General features: G+C 43.3%; 1 protein-coding gene and 2 non-coding genes across 14 annotated transcripts in view; 1 reads left to right on the plus strand and 2 right to left on the minus strand.

Moving 5' to 3' along the window:
- Nucleotides 1-22,795, plus strand: part of LOC101063319 (ELKS/Rab6-interacting/CAST family member 1-like) — a 63,880-nt gene that overhangs the window by 4,489 nt on the left and 36,596 nt on the right. For 4 of the 12 annotated variants that reach the window (XR_003885789.1, XR_003885788.1, XM_029825814.1 and 1 more), the window contains 15 exons: nucleotides 238-937; nucleotides 2,158-2,235; nucleotides 2,361-2,516; nucleotides 11,053-11,309; nucleotides 11,390-11,561; nucleotides 13,759-13,833; nucleotides 14,275-14,430; nucleotides 14,730-14,822; nucleotides 15,743-15,910; nucleotides 16,025-16,192; nucleotides 17,715-17,852; nucleotides 19,294-19,434; nucleotides 20,285-20,425; nucleotides 21,698-21,891; nucleotides 22,184-22,294. Coding sequence is in view for 7 of the 12 variants with exons in the window: in XM_029825814.1 (XP_029681674.1) it covers nucleotides 452-937; nucleotides 2,158-2,235; nucleotides 2,361-2,516; nucleotides 11,053-11,309; nucleotides 11,390-11,561; nucleotides 13,759-13,833; nucleotides 14,275-14,430; nucleotides 14,730-14,822; nucleotides 15,743-15,910; nucleotides 16,025-16,192; nucleotides 17,715-17,852; nucleotides 19,294-19,434; nucleotides 20,285-20,425; nucleotides 21,698-21,891; nucleotides 22,184-22,294 (2,534 nt within the window). In the remaining 5 variants the exon portion in view is untranslated. The remainder of the gene's footprint in view (nucleotides 1-237; nucleotides 938-2,157; nucleotides 2,236-2,360; nucleotides 2,517-11,052; nucleotides 11,310-11,389; nucleotides 11,562-13,758; nucleotides 13,834-14,274; nucleotides 14,431-14,729; nucleotides 14,823-15,742; nucleotides 15,911-16,024; nucleotides 16,193-17,714; nucleotides 17,853-19,293; nucleotides 19,435-20,284; nucleotides 20,426-21,697; nucleotides 21,892-22,183; nucleotides 22,295-22,795) is intronic. The other 8 variants (XR_003885790.1, XR_003885791.1, XM_029825819.1 and 5 more) reach the window with 3 other exon arrangements.
- trnak-uuu (transfer RNA lysine (anticodon UUU)) lies at nucleotides 1,441-1,513 on the minus strand. The gene has a single exon. It is a non-coding gene; the product is annotated as a tRNA-Lys (tRNA).
- On the minus strand, nucleotides 1,645-1,717 carry trnak-cuu (transfer RNA lysine (anticodon CUU)). Its single transcript has one exon. It is a non-coding gene; the product is annotated as a tRNA-Lys (tRNA).

The following is a 22,795-nucleotide window of genomic DNA, read 5'->3' on the forward strand; positions in this document are numbered from 1 at the left end:
ACTAGTGTGATCCAGCCTCTTGGATCACCAACGCACCAGTTCATCCTGGGAGGGAGTGCATGAGTCCTGCAGGGTTTTGAGTACATCGATGCCTCTAAACCAACTAAATGTCTCATTTTGGTGCCTTTCTGTTCTCAAATTGCAGTAAAATTAAATAAATCTATTTCACAGATTGAATCCAATCAAAATCATCGCGCTAACCCAATCACTCTTTGTCTCTTTGCTCTTTTTTTTCAGATGATCTCTTCGTCACTTGTCTTCAGGATTAGCTGGCTGCCTTTTATCTGATGCCATGTTTACAGAGAGGTTGTTGATTACCTTTTAGGTCACAGCTCCGTCTTCACTGCTCTAGGATAAATGAAGTCACAAACGACTACAGCTGAAATGCCTTTTTAAACAGCTGAACTTGTTAGCTTGAATCAGACTCCTGTATACATCATATTCTCTGACCATGTACGGTAGCTCCCGTTCCATCTCAAAGCTGGAGGTTGTTGGATCCAATGGAAATGGGTCGGGGTCAGGTAGTCCTGGCCGGTCCCCTCGCCTCCCTCGCTCCCCGCGCCTTGGACATCGAAGAAACAGCAGCAGCAGCTCCACTGGAGGCCTCACCGGCTCGGGTAAAACCCTTTCTATGGAAAACATTCAGTCTATGAATGCTGCCTATGCTGCCGGTGGTCCTACTTACTTTACCGACACAGCTGAAGACCCTGTTGGCATTGGAAGTTTGGGCAGTGGACTGAATCCCTCACTGCCCAAAAGCACCATGACTCTGGGCAGAGCTGGGTTCAGGGTCCCCTCTGGGGTCAGGGCGGCCATCATTGGAAGCAGCCCGAACATCAACAGCGGAGCCGTCGTGCCCAGTGATGCAATAGCATTTGGAGGGGAGATGCAAAGTCAGACTTCACAGGCGGCTACTGTTCCACACTCCATGAGACAGGTGAGGAACACACATTCCTCTTTTTGTAGCTGCTTTCGAGGGCAAAGTTGGGGTTGGAATACAGCACATACAATTGAACTGGTGGCATTTTTCTTTATTGACACATTGCTTAAGTTTTGCATCCTTGGAGGGGTTTTGAGGGGTCTTGCCTAATGTGGGGCTCCGACCCAGGACCCTACATTTTAGGCAAGCAAAACTGCTCTCATTTCATCGCTAACTACTATGGTCTAAAAACAGCTGTGAACTCACAGCTTTATCGACGACAAAAGGCTGAAATGAGCGCCTGGGGGTTTATTAGATAACCACAGATTTGTGTTTCAATGCATTGAGGGGCAGCCATTGATGCAGATTCATGTTCTGAAAACATGTCGCCCAACGTGGGGCTCAAACCCACGACCCTGAAATTAAGAGTCTCGACTGATTTGACACAATCAAAATCAATGATCGATGATGCTGCAGGACTCTGCTGTCCTTGTAACTTGACTTAGCTTCAGAAAGCATCATGCCCAACATGGGACTTGAACCCATGACCCTGAGATTAAAAGTCTCATGCTCTACCATCTGAGCTAGCCAGGCATGTTTGCAAGGTCAAAGCCCTCTGAATTTGCAACTTTATGAACTACTAAAGGCTAAATTTGAAAGAAGCTCCTGGGGGTATAATTTGGTAAGAAGTCAGTCTCTTGTGGATTCATGTTCTGAAAACATATCGCCCAACGTGGGGCTCGAACCCACGACCCTGAGATTAAGAGTCTCATGCTCTACCGACTGAGCTAGCCGGGCTTTTCCGTGGAAATTAAAAACCCTCTAAAATCGCAACTCTATCACGTAATGTGGGCTTAAGGTGTGCAGAACACAAAATAGTGCGGATTCATGACATTTCATTGGTCATTTGAGCCAGTCAGGCTTTTAAAAGACAGCCTATTTTGTAATATGAGATCAATGATGCTGCGGGACTCTGCTGTCCTTGCAACTTGACCGAGCTTCAGAAAGCATCATGCCCAACATGGGACTTGAACCCATGACCCTGAGACAAAAGGTCTCATGCTCTACTATCTGTGATGTTGAGGGAGTCTGGTGTTTATTTTTTCAGAGTTAAAGCCTTCAGAATTTACAAATTTAACATGTTTATCAACTCCATCATCAGCTTCTAAACACACAAAAAAAGCCTCGAAACAAAAAATGACTCCGCTCAAACTATTGTGGCTTTCTTGTGTTCTCAGGCTAGAGATGGAGCAATGTCAGATCTACAGACACAGTTAAGGGAAGTACTTCGAGAAAATGAGCTACTGCGAAGAGAAGTAAGTGAACAAATATCAAATGTGATTCCGTTTCATGGTGTTCCCACGTCAAATGCTGCACGGCATTAAAACCTAAACAGACACGTATCTAATCACATGATTACTTTGAATATTTTATGTTTTAGCTGGAGGCTAAAGAGTCCAAGTTGAGCTCCTCCATGAATTCCATTAAGACCTTTTGGAGTCCAGAGCTGAAGAAAGAGAGAGCATTAAGGAAGGATGAAGCAACAAAAGTTGCAGTGTGGAAGGAACAATACCGAGCGGTCCAAGAGGAAACACAGGTGCGCTTTAGTCTTTCTATGACTGGATGTTTATGTCATGTTGACGCATAGGATGAATCATCATCACTAACGTGACCCTTTATTTTATTCTATCTTTGACTTTTATTCTAAATCTAAAATGACATTATGTTATTTATTTATGTTATTCCTCCTTCGTATGCTGCTTTGTCAATTGTTAAAAATCACACCTCCATGTGTAACGTTCCAGTTTTGTGGCTGAAAAAGAAATCTTTAAAGATGTGTTATCTGAAAGCGGGGTGACTGGTTTCGGGACTTTTGCCTGGTTGTTCCGAAGCCATCTGGAAAACAAGGATACAGCTGGCACGAGGCCGGAGCATTATACAAGCGATGACGTGCACGCACACTTGCTGCCTCAAAGGGACCTGACACGCTGCAGTCTTCAAACCACACAGGGTTCACTCTTCGCTGCACTGGTTCCTGGTGGAAAGCAATTATTGTTGAAAGCCATTCCAAGCCCATCCAACAAAGATTTACAGCCATTGTTGCTGCTTTAGGTATTTGGAATGTCTCTGCCCGTGTGTGCACATCCATGAATATGGGAATTAAAGATGCCCTCATTCAGTCTGACGCTAATACGAGACGACAAAAGAAGGGATGATTGGTAAATCGCATATGTGCGGCCTCCTGACACCTCTAGGAACACGTATACATGCTCATCTCCAGCTGTGCGTTATAGTGAATGGATACACATGCTGACACACGCAAGAATATTTTCTTGCTGAGGAAAAACGCGGATGCGTTCTCTCTTTTTCACTTTTCATTTCCTTTCATTCCTGGAGACAGTTCACAACCATTTACCCCCAGGCGTCATTTTCATTTTATACATTCATTATCCCATCACGCTCCTTCATTTCTTCTGTCTCCCCTCACGCCTTTCCCCCCATTCTTACTCATTCTCTTTCTTCTTCTATTTCCGTCAGCGCTTGGTGAGTCAGCTCTAGTGGTCCTCCACTCTCTCTCTCCCTCCTACCCTTTATCTCTTTGCCTTTGCCATCATCTTTGTGTTAGAAATCAAATGAAGTTACTTCTCAGCGCAGCCACACGCATGCAGGCTGTGTCATGTCCCCGCTGAGGAATTTACATCGCATCTCCTCCCTCACTCCCGTCTTTCCTCCACCGTTCCTTCATTTGCTCACCTCCTGCTACTGCTAGCATTGTCTCTTGTGCTCCTCGTGTCTTCACAGAGCTTAATGCGAGTCTCCGTTATTCAAATAAATCCAGAATAACTGGTTGTTCTATTCACAGGTTTACACTTGTCTGCAACATTTTGTGAGCAGGATCCGGTATGACTATTGTCATGTTTCATGCTAGCTGCAGATTCATGATTGTGGTCAGTGAAGCGCCATCTTCCGCAAACTCCTTATTGACACTTTCAAATCTTGTCAGTGATGACAAAAAATTAAAATACACCTAAATATCTTCCAGTGATTAATTGCTTTTGGCACTTTAGTACAACTCATCTACTTCATTCGAGGCCTAAAACCAAAACGGTGTGTCACTTCCAACCCTCCTCATGCTCTGCCATACTTGGAATGCAATGCTTATTTTAGTAGAGTGAAATGTTATCATTTCTATTTAAATTTCATTCTACTTCAAAACATATGTAACACAGCCAGGTGTTGTGCATACACGAGAACTGTGGGAGTGTTGTTAGCATAAAGGCTGGCATCAGGAAATTCTGCTTCTTCGTGTCAGCCAGCCTCGTGGGTGGGCAATGCTGCGACTAAAATATACCAAACTGACAAGGAGGGAAGGCAGTCTAACATTTCTCAGGCTGAAGTGCGTGATCACAGCTATTCAGATGGGGGGAAGGCACTTCATTGCGTCATTGCTTTGTGGAATCAGGAAAAGTGAACACCATTTTCGTTGATCAGTGCCTTTTTTTGCTGCATTGCTAAGACTTTAGCTAATGTTCTTTCCCTCTGCTCACATTCATTATCTCCTAACTTTTCTTCTACCCAAACTTGCCAATTTTCCCCTCCCTGCTTTGTTGTTATTCTGTCTTTTCGGTTCACTCCCACTTTCGGACACTGGCCCATGTTTTCCTGTCCTTCTCTTTGCTTTCCATCTGGGCCTGCTGCGCAGTTTTGTCACAGAATTAGATTAAATAGAATAGGACACCACCACATGCTGCTTTGCCAGCTATTGAGTCATTGTCATCACTTCGTACATCTTATGACTGTTACACTAATACATATTAAAGTTAAGCTTTAGAAAGTCTCTCATTCAATAATTTCTTACTCAAAAGCAAAATGCACCTTGCATTTCTTTTCTAGCGGGCTTTCTTATTTTCTGTTGGGTTTGGTTTGTCCCTGGGATGAATCATCCCACCTGAAATATAACCATTCTCTACGTCTATTTCTGGGGCTGCTAGTTTCAATTTATCATCGACTGTACTCCAGGCAAAAAAAAAATGACATCAGCACAGGCATGTGTGGCGCGCGTGTTGTGACATTTGTGAGGGATATTGTGTTGAAAAAGGGGATAATACAAAGGTTGTTTCTATCCTACACACTCTTGAGTTGTATTTCTACAGTTTATTGTTCTGTGTTAGATTGTGTAATCCTGATTTCATATTTCTCGGAGATGTACGCCGTTTTACGATATGCAATATATTTGTGCGTCTCCATTGTTATCAGGTGGCTTTGCGTGGCCTTGGTGTGTTGAAAGTCCCATTTGCATGAGGTTGGGTTGTGGAGAAAGTGCAGCAGTTGCATTGGCCGCTGAAATGTTTTCATTCTTTTAAATAATTCAACCTAATAGTTGCAGCGCTGGTTGAGAAGGAAGGGATTCCTGTGCATTTCTTTCCCTCTGGTTTTTCATGGCGGCTGTTTAGTTTGTCGTGTTTTTTTTTGTCACTTGATTATCTGCTTGCACAACTCTGCAGCAGCTTGATGATCAAATTTAAGGAAAGCATTGTTAAAGTCAGCACTGTGAGTGTAGGAGAGGTGATGTCCGTTTAGAGGTTGGGATGGCAGCGATGGAGAAAAGAGCTGGAGAAGAGGAATTTTTGCTTTCTCTACTCAGGCCTTTGGTTGAAGCAAAAGTATACAAAGTAACTGCAATCGACTGTAAATGTACCTTATTTAAATTTGAGTCGCTAAATGATTATGCACTTAGCATTAGTAGCACTTAATGTAATTACACCTACTTTCTTTAATCCGCATTGGCAGCGAGTCTGTCCTCGTGGGATCAGATTCAATTGAATCTTGCGTTCTGTGTGAGGTTTCCATTTACTATACACAAAACAAACTGGCCACTAGGACTTTCTGTGCCAGCTGGCTGCAAAATTGCTTTGGGTGGCAATACTTACACTAAAGTCGGCCCGGAGAACTGCGAGAATGTGCCGGGAAAAGGGTATAGATCATCGTGATGGATTGAAATGTAAAGATGGGGTAAGGCTATTCTGGAAGAAAGAGGAGAAGGTAGATAGAAGCGGAGGTAAAGCTTTGATGAATGTTGAGCAGAGGGGACAAATGAGGGGAGGACGTGAGAAAGTCGGAGATGAATGGATTGGACGGGCAAACTGAGCTGAGAGCAACAGATATGGAGAAATGAAACGAGCGATCGATGCTGATGTGACAGGAGAAAAATGGCTGAAGAAAATCGGAGGGGGTTGTAAAAATAGAAGAGATTGCCTCGAAGTTACAGACGAAGGAAGAAGGGAAACTGGTGATAACACATTCGGCGACTTTCAATTATACGCAGAGCTCAATATTTAATCTGAGATGAAGTTGAGCTTTTAGACAAGACGACTCCTGGGTTTTCTTGTTGCAAAGAGAAAATTAACCCTCCCCCCACCAGAGGTTACACGTGAGGCAGGAGTGGGGAAAGCGAGAGGTTTGTGGAAAAAAGACAGCCGAGCACACGTGCACATGCACACTCTCACAGGGATGTGCACATTTTGTGCATTCCTCAGGAGTCAGGCTTCTCAACTGCAGATTTACAGCCCCGTCTGTTGGCTCGGTTGATCAGCTGATCCCTTCCTTGATAAGAGCCTGACTCAGAGATCCTCTCTGGAGGTTGTAGCTGAGGTGGTCTTACGGATGATCATCTGAGCATCAGGAGGTTTTCAACACAGTTCAATGAACCATTCTGATCATTTATCTGGATAAGAAAGCACTGAAGGCAGTCTGCCATCCCATGACCCCCCCCCCCCCCCCCCCCACAACACACACACACAAAGACTGTAACAGCAGCACAGTGTGTTGCTTAAGTATGTGTGCGTAAATAGCAGATAAATTAAATGTAAAAAAACAAAATGCGCGATGACATGAAGGATGCGGGACTATAATGGACTATAATTAAAGTGATAACAGCTTGATCGTGTTGTTATTTCCTTTAGAAGCTGGCGGTTCTGCGCCTGACGTGAGCGGATGTGATGAAATGAGCGAACATGGCGCTGGACAGCGTGCCAGCTCAGCAAGACATTAAAAAGTCTTTGATACAGCATTGTGGAAGCTACTGTACTGTGTGTGTCGGCCATCTCCCCGACTCTTTCTGCCGACCTCGTCATCCTCCTTCTGTTGCCTGCAGTCTGCACCTCTCTCCATTCTCTGCTCACCAACCCATGACTCATTATTCCTCCCATGTGTGTGTGTGTGTGTGCTCAGGTCAGCATAATGTACTGTGTGTGTGTGTGTGTGTGCATTTCCCCATCTTCAAGGTCATATTTCCTTCATTTAAAACTTGAAAATAGTTGGATTTTCTTTGTTGGGCGTGTTTGCTTTGTTCTCTGCATGTGTTTTTCACGCATGGGTGCTCGTCAGTAACAGATGGTCCTCAGTCCTGTGTGTTTATTTAGTCAGGATGAAGTGATAGGTGAGAAAGAGAAAGGGCGCTGGGTTGGAAGAGTGAGGGGGGGTGGTAAATATGGGCAATGGTGGCAGGGGAGAGAGGGGCAGATGGACAGAGGCAGGAAGGGAACAAAAAAGGCCACTGTGTAAAATGGGCTCAACAGGGCCAGGGCAGAATTAAATTGAATAAGAAATGAACAAAAGAAGTGAATGCAGGAGTCATCAGAGTGGAGTCTGATAAAACTTTAACATGAATGCAACGGGAGACTCCTGCTCGCTGCACCTTTCCTTTCAAAGGACAGTTTTTAAGGCTGGGAGGAAACGCGGTGTCACTTTCGCCCTCTCTCAGCACAGGGCTGTGATTTTGTGACTTTCACCCGATTTCCCTTCCTGCTCTCCACTTCTCCTTCTGCCTTTCTGCGTGTGCGTGTGCGTGTTTGTGTGCTGGCCTACAGTAGCCACGTCTTTCCTTAAAAGGACTGAGTTTGGAAAGAGTTGATGAGGAATGAACAGAATAACTGCAGGGTCACTCCCCTTTTTCTTCTCTTTTTCCTCCTGCAGTCTTTCTAAAATCTACCTGTCTACAAGAATGTCTCTGTGTTTAAGGTTCTTACTTACATAAGTGCTTTGTTGTAAGTTGTTCTTTCCATCTGTAGATGTCCTTTTTTCTCTTTCTCATGTATTTATGGAAGAATTTTCAGTTTTTTCTTCTATATTTATCCAGGACCAGTGCATCGTGAGCAGAGATCAAGGCTATGTATATGGCAGAATAGTGTGCCCAAGTCTCATTTAATGGCATATGCAACCATTCATAAGGGCAGGTTTGGAATGTAACCTAAATCTCTGTCCAAACTCGAAGGTGGGAGACGCTTGTCTTGTGACCAGTCAACAAATGGCACGTCTATGTATACATGCAGTTGCTGTGTGATCAAAAGCAGAACTCATGGGTACAACCATGCCTGACAGGAAGGACTCCATCACATTCAATTTATTGTCTGTGTTTAAGGAGTTGGTTTGTCCTAATCCAGGAAATTAAATCAGCGAGTACTGCTTCATCAATGGAAGAGGCAGACTGTGTTTGCATTTCTGAAACTAGCGTGTAAATGTAGCAGCGACCGCTGCTTGTTGTTCTTTCACACTTTATCCAGAAATAGACGTTTTCATTCGCGTACACGCTCAGTCTGACGCTATTTCCCTCCACCGGCTGGCTTTGTTTGGAGCGGCCTTTTTGAAGCGGAGGGATTTTCTTGTGTTACATTCTTCCTCTCGTTCCTCCTCTCCGTTATGTTTTCCATCCTCCACCTTTATCCTCAGAGGAAGGAGAGAGTGTGCTAATCTGGCTGTTGTCTAATGTCTGAGTGGGCGATGCCTTCAAACTGCTCACAGTCATTACATACACGCACCCACACAAACTCGTGCACACACACACACACACACACACAGAAACAGAGCATGACCGCTGTCTCAAATGTCTGCATGTGGGCATTACTGTGCACATGGTGTGTGCTTGTGTGTATGTGTTGTGCATGTGGAGGTAGCATGACTCAACCAACGGATGCTGAATAAGTGAGGGATGAGATGGAGGTGTAATAACAGATAGATGCTTAATATTGAATGACAGATGAAAAGTGGCCTGAGGGGAGTGGTGAGCATCTCCTCTCCTCTCCTCTCCTCTCCTCTCCTCTCCTCTCCTCTCCTCTCCTCTCCTCTCCTCTCCTCTCCTCTTCTCTCCTCTTCTCTTCTCTTCTCTTCTCTTCATGTTTGCTTTTCTTTCTAGCAGTAGCAGAACCCCAGGAAGTGATTGACAAGGTCAGAGGTCAAAGAGCAAAACACAACAGAGAGGAACAGACTTGTTCCCCAACCTTCCGCTTGATCATTCCTCTCTCCTGTTTTCTTTATCTTTTCTCTCTCTTTTCCTTTTTCTTATCTTCCAACTTATCATCTTTCTTTCCGTTTTCTTCCATTTCCCTTCCTTACTCTCCCTCTGTTGGTCTCTTTCCTCCTCTCTTTTATGGTCTGCCATTTCTCTGCTCTACATTCCAGCTGTGTGCCTGCCTGTGTGTGTGCCTGCGTATGTGTGTGTGCGAGCGCGTGTGTGTGTGCGAGCGCGTGTGTGTCAGGGGAGACTCTCTGGCTCACATTCTTGTGTGTTGTTTTAAAAATGTCATTTCTCAGAGACGTGTGTGTGTGTACACGCGCGCGCGTGTGTGTGCATTACATATTTACTTGACTGGATGCAGATACACCCTGATTTGTGTATCTGTGAGCAAGATTAATGAGGCTGTTTGTGTGTGTGTGTGTGTGTGTGTGTGTGTTGTGACATACTTTTGGATGCTTGATGTGAAGGTCTGTGACTGTGTTTCTCTGACCTATTGCAGCATATAATGATAGCTGCAGGCGTGCATCTGCATTCATAATATATAAATGAAATAAAATGCTACTTATATGGGATCATGATCATGAATAGACATGTTTTTTTTCTTTTTCTGCCCTTCCTTTAGATGCACAAAAGCATTTTATTTTCTGTTCATAATCACAATTTCTGCTGCTACTGAGTTGTTTTCATGTCGTTTGGTGGTGAAAATTGATCATAACTAATGATTCTTTCTTTAATAATTATCATTCGACCCAAAGGGCTTGTCATGCTGATAAGCAAATTAATACTTGTTTTATTTAAAACAAAATATCATTGTGATGACAAAGAGCCTGAGGTTTTATGTAGTCTCATAAACGTTAACATATATGTTTGTGAAATGTTAGTTTTTTAAATGTATACATACCTTTTGCATTGCAAGAGACTAAAGAGTTGCTTTTCTTTGCATGGCTGCTCTTCTCTCTCTTTCCTCTTCCCCTTTAATGTTGTTCTCTCCCTTGTCAGTGTTGATTAATGATCGCTGCGGGGGGGGGACACACAATATCGTCTCTACCTTTTTTTAATCCATTCACGTTATTTGTGGTTTTCTTTTTCTTGAGGTGGATTTTCTGGCTGCCCCTACTCGCGGTTTTCTCCAGTTACAGTAGCTTTATTATATCTAGATTTCATCTGTTCCTCATGTGGCGCTGACCACGTTATGTCTGACGCATTTTAACGATGCTTGAGGACATCATAATGACCACACACACACACACACACACACACAGTTAAAACTGTGTTTTTGCATGACTCACAGTCAGTCAGGCCATGTTGTCCTCAGCCATGGCGGTGGTGTTACAAACTTGTCAGCACGCTTCTATAACACACTTGCTCCTCATGTAAGGTGACATGCAGACGCGGTTTCAGTCACTCACTCACAGCAGTCAATCCGACACTCCCGCCTATGCTAATAGTGACACAGTCATCTGCCGACCCCTTATTTAGTATCTCTTTAAGATTGCGCAACTTTGAGAATTTGATGATATCCAGTGCATTGGACTGGCACCAGTGCCAGGATTGTGCACACAGCTGCATCTGTTTCTGTTTTCCTAAAGAACGCCAGGTTTTGCATTCCTACCTGAGAAATAAGGGCATGATTTCACTTTGATCTCGACTAGATTATACGTACCGTCTTTTGTAAACTCAGCAGGGAGGCACAATATTAGAATTTGACTCCCGTCTGTGATCTGATATTATGGTTATCTGCAAAACCCTTAATTCCAGCCAGTGCCAGCTATGGTCTCAAAGGCCACCGGCGATGTTGTCTGTGCACAATCTAGCTAATAAAGCACATTTGTCTCTGCAGCATTTCCAGCGCACCATGCAGGCTTTACAAGATGAGCTCAGGATTCAGAGAGACCTCAACCAGCTCCTGCAGGCCGATTACTCTGAGTCGGCTCACCTCGGAAACCGCTCCATCCCTCCTCAGGAAATGACAGAGGAGAACTTCTTGCGTCTTCACGGCGAGTATGAGCGTCAGGTCAAAGAGCTGTTCCTCCTCAGGAAGACTCTGGAAGAAATGGAGCTGAGGATAGACACGCAGAAGCACACTCTAACTGCCAGGTAAAGATAAACGAGTTAAGCTTAGAAATTTGGATTCTCTGGTGCTACAGCGACAATTTGACTCTGTTCTCTTACAACAGGGATGAATCCATAAAGAAGTTACTGGAAATGTTACAGAGTAAAGGTCTGTCTTCACGGGCAGCCGAGGAGGACCATGAACAAACGAGAAGACTGGCAGATGCTGAGATGACCATCCACCAGCTGGAAGGCCTGCTGGAGCAAAAAGACAAGGAGATGCTGCAGCTTAGAGAGGTGTGGATATGTTTACGTATGTGTGTCTGTCTGTTCAGAAACAAAAATGGAACAAAGTGCATTTGAGCATTCCATTGCATGGGTGTGTGTGTGTCTTTGTGTGAAGCCAGATGTGAGTCTGTGCAAATCAAAGTGTTTCATGTGAAACTCCCTTTGGCTCACTCCCCTAATAGCTCATAATTCAAATTTAATAAAAAACAGAAACCTCAACACTTATACAAATACTCAGGAAGGAACACTTTATCCTGTAGGTTTTGCTTTCATGCTTGTTTGTTTCTTTTAGCTCCACATAATGCACACGTTGGTGATGCGCCAGCTCCATCTAGTGGTGGATTAAAAGAACACAATTAAGACGTTAACCTTTTGGTATGCGAGATGAACTACATGGTTTATTTTAATAATAGTGAATATGCCATTAATTTCACAGGAAAACAACATGGAGGTACAGTTTTATTTATTTTTTTTGCAGAAAAAAGTTTTGATCATACAGTTGATCATACAGTCTCCCTGTAGTTGCAAAAAATAAGTGTTTTGGGAACCGCATGAGACAACTGGGAGGCAAAATTGTCTTTTTAAAGAGTATTAATCGCTCATCTTGACAATACATCAGTTTGACAATAGCAAATGAGTGTGTACTAAAAGAAAAATACACTTCTACACAAATAATAATTAGATAGTTTAATCCGTGCAATATCTGGACCAAAGTTTAAAAATAGGTTTAAATTAAAATTACGTAAGTGAATTATGCAGAAGTGTCTGTTGCTATTTGCCTTGCACTTTTCCTGTGGTGCTGTGCTGACACGTGTTAATTTCTCTGGTTCACAGGCCGATCCCTGTAATTCTCCTGCAGCTAAAAAGAGCGGCAATGTCAAAATTGTTTAACAAGTGAAAAGAGAAAACAACAGAGCTGTTTTTCATCGTCTTTGCATCCTATTTGCGGCAGACAACTTTAATTCACAGTTGCTGCTAGAGATATTATCAATTATCCATCTCAATAAATCAAATGTTCTTGTCGGCTGTTGTTCATGATGAAAATAAGTGAAACTGCTGCATCTGGTTTTCTAAATATAAGCAAATGAGAGCAGAATCAATCTACTGATTTGTCAATCTTAGAAGGCATTTTATTCACTCGTTAGGGGTCAATTTCAACAATATATAATCAATGACAAACATATTCTCATATTTTTACAACATATAGCAGTTGACGCGTGTAGGCAGAGGAAGCATTAAACTAAGAGCGCTGATTTTATTTTTGCTCGTGCCTTAAGCCATATCCCACGATCCCTTTCACATAAGTATGTTTTTGTGCTGTCTTGGCTCCTGCATTAGCACATCCATTTAGCCTCAATGTGTTTTTCCCCCACAGAAAAGCAGTGATGCGTTCACTGCTACGACCTTCTTTTTGCTTTCACTTCCTTCTTCCCCCCCCAACTCTCTTCATTGCTTTACATCAGCACTCCCTTTTCTCAACCCCGTGTGTTCTCTTCCTTCATTTACATACGGACTGATGATGTGGCAACAGCAGCAGGACATCTCGGATTTTACTTTGCGTAGCTCGAGAGTTTCATTTTAATTTATGCCTTGTTTTTAATCTGAATAGTTTGGATTTATTTGGATTTTGTCCATATCTCTTCTTTGAGCTGATTCTTTGCGTTGGCTTCAGTTCGGACCAGTAAAGGTTGCGTAAAAATTGGAATTCCTGGAAATTAGAAGAATGTGGGATGGACGGATCGACCCAAGGAGACTGAAAGCCAGTGCCTCCGCGAGAGGCGCCCCGAGCTCTCTCTCTTTTCCTGCTTCTCCCCCTGTAACAATTCCTCCCCCTTTCCATGTGTCCCCCCCTTTCCACCCCTCTCCTAATTTCCTCCCCTCACGCTGTCACCCGCCACCTTCCTCACTCCCTGCGCCGTCCCCTCCGTCTCACCGCCGCTCACTCCATCCTGCCATCCTGGCTTCCTCATGTCCTCCCCACCACCCCACATTTGTCATCGCTTCTTCTGTTCATCCTTCCATCCATCGTTCTCCGTCCTACCCCGCTCCCACGCCGCGGCCCACACCCTCAATTCAACCATCCCTCCATGCCTTCCCACCAGTTGCAGTGGCTCACACTTCCAGCTCACGAACTTCTCACCACCATCAGTCCCTCCATCCCATCTCAATGCCGTCTACTGACCGCCGTGGTGTTTGTGTCCCTCAGGAGCTGCACAGGCGATACGAAGCAGCTCCAGAATCAACAAAGACTAAAGCCTTGCAGACAGTTATTGAAATGAAGGTAAATGTGCTCTTTTTGGTCAGTCTTAACTGAACATCACATTTGGGTGTAGTGTGATGGTATTGGTATTAATGCTATTATATAACATTAATATCACAACTCAACACAAAATGGAGTTTTAGTTTTATTTGTTATTATAATTAACTGCGCCACCTAGTGGAGGTTTGTCTCCAGTCACAGATTACGCAACATTGACGCACTTGTTTCTCAGAGAGGCTAAACAAGTGAGGCATTTTTACATCAGTGCATCTTTTACTTCATTTGTCCACTTTCTCTTAATGTCTAATCGAAATCTAAGGCAGTTAATTCTGTTTAACGCTGCTTTAGCATTAGCATCTCTACTTTTCTATCATAAGCAATTTGTTTTCTGGTCATAATTCTGACCCTGAAACTCCTAATGAGCTCCAGCGTGCTAACACAAGCCTATTGATGTCCTGTCAGGATGCAAAAATCAGCTCACTGGAGCGTGGCATGAGAGAGCTGGAGGAGGAGGTGAACATGCTGAAGTCGAACGGAGCTCTGAGCAGCGAGGAGAGGGAGGAGGAGATCAAGCAGATGGAGGTCTACAGATCCCACTCCAAGTTCATGAAGAACAAGGTGTCGCACAGTTACATTCATTCATATTCCCTCACTATATAGGTTGATAAAGGAGCATAGGTTTTCATGCAGTCATTGGAAAATCCTTTTTTTCTCAGGTTCCTGAGGAGCTGGTGCAGCTCTTGTAATCTGTATTTTTACCACTAGATGCCTCCAGTTTTCCCTCACTGGACCTTTGAGAAAAGCATTGAACCCAGAACCTAATATCTTATGTCTCTGACTGCAAAGGGTCAGGTGTTTAGCTCTGGCTTATGTGACCAGTGACGTATTATCTCGGTGATCCCCTCCTCTCCTGTCAGGTTGAGCAGCTGAAGGACGAGCTCACCCAAAACCAGTCAGAAAATGAAGAACTGAGGAAGCAAGTCAATGCGCTTCAGCAGGAGGTGTCTGGAGTAAGAGACGCGTCTCTCTGCTCCCTCTTTCTTCCCTAGTTTTTATTCTTGACCCTTTTTTTCCCGGGTTGACTAACGGCTTGTGGCTGCTGCTTGAGTAGATGCACAGTAGAACCACAGTAGAGTTGCTATAAGCTCCAAAAGCTACAAGCTCCAAGCAGTAGACACCAACTACGGTCTACTTTTGAGATTGATCTGGAGGGAGCTTTACAACCCTTCAGCCCTGCTGTGCTACCAAAAGCGTAGATCTCTAACCTACTCTGATCCTTGCATGAGGCATCTTTCAACCAGTGGTGTGGGCGAGGATGCTGGGGTTTTTAAATACTCCGCGGGCACGTTTCTGTCCAGTCCTGTAGTTAGAAGTCACTCACAAAAGACAGTTTTGTTCATGCTTCCTTTGCTGCACACTGGGACTATTTATGCATGCAAATATCTACAACAGGCTTCTCTCAGTCTCAAATCATTGAATTTAACATGACTCGAACTGTCACGGAACACATAACACCATCTTATGATTCAGCACCCCAATGGATCAGCCACATTAGTACGAGGGTTATCTGAAGCACTTCAGGTCCTCCCAGGCTCTCCTGTGCACATTTAAGATCGTAAGCACACATTGGGGACCTATACATTTTCAGCTTTGGCTAATGCCCACATGGCTCTCCTGTTAGAGCGACCACGTGTGAAAGGAGCGTTCAGTTTTTCAAGTATTATTGAACCAGGTCAAATTCAAATTTCTACAGTCTGTTTGAACTGGAGCAGTTCACTCTGGCCTTCAGTCAAGAATGAAGACATTGTCTCTTGCTCACCTACTAATACTTGTAGCAGATTCTAGTAAAGATATTGATCTAAACAGGAATCATTGGCTCCTATCTTGTATAGAGCCTAACTTGTTTTTCCTTTCATCCTCTTCCTGTCAGATTGAACAAGCGAAGCAAGATCTGAGTCGTAAGGACAGTGAGCTGTTGGCTTTCAGGACCAAACTAGAAACTCTGACCAATCAGTTTTCTGACAGCAAACAACATGTTGATGTATTGAAGGAGTCACTTGCTGCTAAGGAGCAGAGAGCAGCTATATTACAGACGGAGGTACAGGCACTATGTTACTGGTACTTTCTGCTGTATACGTAGCTCCAATCACAGGTCACAACTAAATGTTGGTTTGCATTAACTTTAAGTGTTTTAATGTGTGGGAATACACAGGTCGATGCTCTTCGTCTGCGTCTAGAGGAGAAGGAATCACTCCTCTCCAAAAAGAGCCAGCAGATGTCAGAGCTGACGGAGGAGAAAAGCACTCAACATGGGGAGATTACCGACCTCAAAGACATGCTGGATGTCAAGGAACGAAAGGTTAATGTGCTGCAGAAGAAGGCAAGAAAATATCTCTTATTTGCACTATACATCCGTGGTGATTTAAGTCTCCCAATGCCCCAGTTCCTCACAAGCGACTCAGCTCTGGTCCTTTCATTTGCTGTAATTTTAAATTTCAACCACTAGATGGGGCTGTGTTTCTGTGGATGTCAGCGGGGACCGAATACAGGACAGACAAATCCTCATTCTGTTGTACAACGCACACAATTTATTGCAGTTGCTTTCTGTATATTTGTGTATTTATGGTCCCATACACATACAGACTCCAACCTAGAAGCTCAGTTTTTAGATAATTGGGTTCAAACAACCGTATAAACATTTTTTTTTCTTCTTACACTGCCTTTATATAGATTGGACACCATCCTTTTTCTTTTTCACCCCTCCAGCTGTCCCCAAAAAATACAGAACAGTGTGAGCAGATAATTGATAGCAACAATTAAGCAGTCAGACATTAAACAGGGGAAGGAGGGGAAGGAGACAGACAGAGTGCATTTAAAATCAGATGCATACTAATGAGGTCCCTATGTTCAATAAATGATGACCTCTGCTTTCTTCAAATAGAATAGAGTCCACTGTCTGAGTGGGAGACAGAGATGCCGCTAACTCCTCGTTATCTAATCTGCACTTGATGATTTACTCATGACTTCTATTTACAAGTAGAAAAAACTGAATATGGCCTCTCTTTGTCTCTGTTTCCTTTGACTTCCCTTTTACTCCCTGTTTTCTGTGTGTCCTTAAAATGTGCTCTTTGAAACACAACCTCGACATCTCCTTGTTACTTTAAGGATAATGATGTGGAAATTGGTCTCAGATTTACTTAAATTATTCCTTAAATATAAGCAAACATTTTGTAATATACTGTCACAGACAATTTGTGGCCTTAAATAGACATATAATAAATATGCCGCTTCATCCAGCAGTTGTCAGTTTCAAGAAGTGCAGACGACATCAAAGTCACCCCCTTCTCTCAATGTCAAAGTGTGTGTGTGGGTGTGGGTGTGTGTGTGTGTGTTTGTTAGAGAGAGAGAGATTATGTCAGTCAAGCTGTCAGGGGAACATTTGATTAATGAGGTGCTAGAAATGTTTTACATTGTGGATACACATGTACGCATACACACGCGCATGCACACACACACACACACACACACACACACACACACACACACACACATTTCTGCACTACTGTAGATGTTTCTCACCTGCGGTGCAGTCAGAGGTTACATACCAATCTGACTTTCTTGATAGAGAAGAGAAAGATTGATTTCTTTTGTCATTTTCCCCCCAAGTGTCCTCCTTAGTTTCTCAAAATCTTTTAATTACATTTATTAAAATATAACACATATACGCACAGATGTTAGTCTTCTTTTTTCAATAGATGTAATATCTCCAGCTCACCTCTAAATGAGATATTGTTTGTTCTATTTGTTCTATCTATATGCCGTCAACAAAAAGTGTGTAAAGTACTTATCCAAGATGTTTTGCTCACACACGCCCCGTGTTGTTATCCCATTTTTCCATATAGATTGAGAACCTTCAAGATCAGCTAAAGGACAAAGAGAAACAGCTGAGTGGTCTAAAAGACAGAGTCAAGTCTTTACAGACGGACACTTCCAACACTGACACGGCTCTGGGAACGCTTGAGGAGGCTCTGGCTGAGAAGGTACACACACTCTTACACACATTTGATGCGTTCCACCCTCAGGTCAACCCCGGTGACCAAGGTTATATTAATAAAGTGACTATGAGCGAAGTCATGGAGCGCGCCAGCAATAGCCTAATGATCATAAACGGAAATGAAGCAGTAATTACACTGGCTGTTTCATTATTAAATCTTTCTTCCTGCCATCATAAAACGGGTGCGGAAGCATCCGTGTCTCTGCTCACGTGGCTCCGACTGATGGGAATAAAACCAACAATCACACTTTTGCTTTTCACTTATGTGAGCTAGAGCCAAAAAGTGGTGGCTGAAACGTTACTCCGGACATGGTCTGTTTTTCCACACTAAATCCAGATTCTAGGAAGACAACCAGCAACACCTCCACCAACACGCACGCACAGAGGAAAAAGGGCCATTAATTGTCCAGTGATTTATAATCAGGGTGTCAGTCAGAGGTGTGTTGGCAGACCTCTGTCTGGACTCTAACTTTCCCCCTTTTTACACTCTTTTGTGCTTCCATCGCTTGCTTTCTTTATTGTATTCCTCTGCCAACCACATGCTACATCACTATGTTTGGCTTTACAGACTTATTAAACTCCCCAATTAAATCACGAGCTGTGCTTCAATTTCCTCTATTTAAGTAGCCCCCAACTAAATCAATAACTAAAGAATGAGCACAGGCGTTCACACCATCGTAATTTGGCCTCTAAGCAGTGGCGAACTGTTGTGTTAAAGCATGTTTTACTGAGAAAGTGACTTCAGTGACTCTTTATTTGCGCACTGTTTATACATCATTTCACTTAATGAGTGTTGCTCAATGCCAGAAAGAGGAAACAAAGGTGTGAAACCCTTCTCCAGTAATTAATAAGGCAGGTCCTACTGTAATGTCACTGCAAGACTAAACAATACAGTACATTCATAACAAGTAGAATACTGCGGCTGAACACACACCTCGTGCTTTATTTTATGCATTTTATTATGGTTGCATCTTCATTGAAAATAATCACGAATCAATTACCAACACACTTATTTATATGGGTCAAAATAGACATTTTTTCTACTGTTTTTTGGTTCAAACAAGCTAATTTTTTTTTATCACTTTCAAAAGAAATATTCTGCTGGTCAATTGAACACTTAGATTGAACCTTAAATATCGAGCCACACATTTATTTAATTTGCGTTTGTGTTGTGTGAACTTTCTTGGTTTTTATTAAACTGTGTCAGTGTTTTTCTATAATCTATACTTCTTTTTATTAGTTGTGAATGTCACATTTTGTGCCAAAATATTATGTGTCTAAAATTCCTGTTGGCTGTTACATCCTGTCAACACTGCCATCTACTTTAAGTTTAGTGCAACTTTTATTGGCATAGAAACTTGATATTAAGTGACTGTGAATAATTGTTGAACTCCTTCTGTCCATCTCTATTACTCCTTGGCGCCCAGGAGAGAATCATTGAGCGGCTGAAGGAGCAGCGGGAGAAGGAGGACAGGGAAAAGGGAGAGGAGATTGAGACCAGCAAGAAGGAGCTGAAGGAGCTGAGGGAGAAAGTTTCCCAGCTGCAGGCTGACCTAGCCGACCGAGAGGTGGAAAACACACATATAATCACACCAATTCATATCTGTGCTATAAGTTAGAAAAACACGCTCACTCTGTGTGCCTGTCAGGCAAATGTGATTGATCTATCACTGTAGAATAGAACCCTGGATCCTCCCAAATGAAGGACAACAGCAAGAACAGTCATATTTCCTTAACAACAGTACGCTTCAGAGGCTAAGAAAACAGTGATTGGACCCGAAATCTCCTTTCTTTATGATTCATGCCACATGTGAGACGGAAAACCAACATGTAGTATAATTATGTATTTTTTCTACCTTTGGAAGTGAAGGCAGGTGCAAGCCCAGTGTTTTTCCTCCCATAATTTAGAACTAGACAAAAATGTAAAAAAATAAAAAAAAGCCACAAAATTAACTTTAATGCAATGAGTAAGAGAAAATCAACTCAAGTCCTTTTATTACATCAAATAAATCTCGCTGTGTTTAGTGGTAACTCTCAAAATAAACGTGTGCAGTATCCTCGTGTGTATACCCCTACAGGCTATACTGTGTAATCATGGACGTTTCTCTGACCAAAGCCCAAGCAAAAATAATGATGTGCAGTCTGTAGAGAGCTGGTGTTGTCAGTCAAGTGTAAAATGACATGTTTGAGCGTGTCTCCGTGTCGGTTTGTGTTGCACCGGACATACCAAAACAGGAAAAGCCCAGAAAAGAAAGGGCGAGAGCCTTTAGGGACGGAGGCTTGAGAAGACAGGACACAGGAAATTGTTTTATTGGAGAATGATGCAGAAAAGGAAACAATAATGTTTATAAACCGTAATTACCCTTCGAAGCAGCTTCGTGCGGGAGCTTTTTTTCACTCCTCCCGTCTCTTTTTCAGACTTCTGTGTTGGACCTGAAAGAGAAGGCTTCCTCTCTGGCTTCATCCAGCGTGAAGAGGGACAGCAGGCTGAAGTGTCTCGAAATCGGCCTGGAACAGAAGAGGGAGGAGTGTGTCCAGCTTGAGAACCAGCTCAAGAAGGTTACAGTGAATTACTGCTATTAGAAAATTACCCCCTGAGCGCATGTTTTTTTTGGACCGAGGGGGTGTGAAATCAGTCATGTTGAATCGCCTGGAAATGAGACGTGACTGTCCGAGTTTGGCACCGATCCTGATCCCAAATCGTGAACCGATAATAAAACACGGATTACTTAAATCTCAATGGGGGGACACACATACAGTTCAGAGAGAAACACGGCACCAATGGAGGATTTTAACCTCCCGAACCTTTCGTCTTTCTGCCCTTTCCTTGTTTTCCTTGAGGGTTTTGAAAGAGGGCGACTGTGTGAGCGCGAGCATGTGCGCTTCCATATCACATATTCTTTCACACAGCAGCCAGTAAAAACGGTGTGGCGGCGACGGCTCGCTGACAGCCGTACACATGTGAAGCGCGTTTGTGTGTGCGTGAAGGTGTCAGAGGGTTTGTGGTTGTTCTCTCATCGTATTTTATTTCTCAGTTTCTTTTTGCTGCTATGAATGGAAAAGACAAAACACTTGTCTTCAGGTGTGAACTTGCTGACATGGCGTGTGATGTTTCCCTTTTATATTTCTCTCTCTCTTTTCTTTTCTTCTAGAACTACTTATAATTCCATCAGACACCCAAACATTTCTTCTCTACATAGAACCTTGTGAAAACCGACGCACACTTCCAAGACTAATACGGTTTATGTATTGTATGACCGAGGCATGTGCACGTAGACACAAAGTCAGCGCGTCCCAAGATCAACATTTACTTCTGGGAAACACGCACAGCTGTTCTAACCTCTAAGCAGGGTTTTATTTTCCTCTTTTGTTTTATTTCATTTTTCATTTCATGTAAAAAACAAGTGGGTAGCTGCATTTTTTTGCCAGTTTTTGGTGAGCCGTCGCTCAAATCTAAACGTCTCCAGCATGCCAAACCAAGGCAAGACGGTTGTATTTATAAAGCAGGACAACTTGCTGCACAGAAAAGCTGCAAAACACAGATTCACCACTAAAACAACACAATAAAAAGTTGGAAAAACACAGTTAAAAGCATGAAAGATGAAGAAACTTCAACGTTTATAGTGGCAAACGTTATGATTTGTCCAGAACATCTTGTAAATAGCACACATTAAAACAATAAAATTTTAAAACAATACACTCATTGTTATTTCGAGCATGTCAGCGTTGTTAGATTATATCCAAGATCCAAGATTTTGCTGCTTTTTCCACATTGTGTTTGCCCGATTTGAAGATGCTCAGTGTATTTAGAATATCAAATTTCTGCTCCAGGCTCAGAGCGCAGCAGCGGAGTCCCAGGCCAGTGCTGAACTCTCTATACGGATAGCATGTTTGGAGCAGGAAGTGGCCCAGCACAGAGAGGATGCCGGGAAAGCACAGACCGAGGTGGAACGCCTGTTGGAGATCCTCAAGGAGACCGAGAACGAGAAGAACGACAGGGAGAAGAAGATCCACGAACTGGAGAGGTGAGGCAAGGGTGGAACGATGAGGTGGAGTGGGTGAAAAATCTAAATCTGCTCATTCTTAAATCTCCAGTCAGACTAAACTATCTGCTGTTGACTAATCCTTCCTTCAGGACTAATCCATTAGTTCTCTGCCCCCCCCACCCCCTACCCCCTCCCCCACCCCATTTGGGCGTCATCATCTTCACCTCATTGGCATTTGTGTGTGTGAATAAACACACCTGCGTCCATGTGCTAATTTACCTGCGTGAGTGCGTGCTTGTGATTTCATGTGTGTGTGGCCATCAAACCCCAGAAACCCCTCTGCCTCTCATCTGTGGCATTCTCAGCAGTCCAGAAAACAGGCCCCTCCCCCCTCTAGCTGTCAGCAGCCAATGGGAGGGCTGGTGTGGGACTACTTGGGCACGTGAGTGGCTGGCGGCCCCGTCTGTCACGTAGATGGACAAAGAATCACTTTGCTTGTCTGAAGAAGGGCAACTGAAGCGTCCAGCGCCATGTGGAAGAGTTTTAAGGTGTCAAACGCGTTTGAAAACTTTAGTTTGATTGGCATTTTTATCGATATCTGTAGTGGCAATCCCTTAAAAATGGAAAAATGTAGACAGTAAAGTCAGAAACCTTTTGATCTTTGGTGTTTCTCGCTCTTTTCCACATGGGGCCGAGCGTTGTGTGTTTACTAATAACCAACACCACAGACTTGCATCATTTTTTGAGTATCCAGCAGACCTCGACAGGTCGTCTGGACTCACGAGAGATGTAATGTTTTTCTCTTCTCTTATACTTGGACGCCAAACTTCTCCCTAAAGTTGTCAAATGGAGGCACAGTTTGACATCAGAGTCTCTGCTGTGCACGCTCCGGTCCTCGTCAATGATGCAACTCTTTCGTTTCGTGGCTCCGTTTTGATTTTCC

Source organism: Takifugu rubripes, chromosome 18 (assembly GCF_901000725.2).
Source record: "Takifugu rubripes chromosome 18, fTakRub1.2, whole genome shotgun sequence".
Taxonomy (NCBI): domain Eukaryota; kingdom Metazoa; phylum Chordata; class Actinopteri; order Tetraodontiformes; family Tetraodontidae; genus Takifugu; species Takifugu rubripes.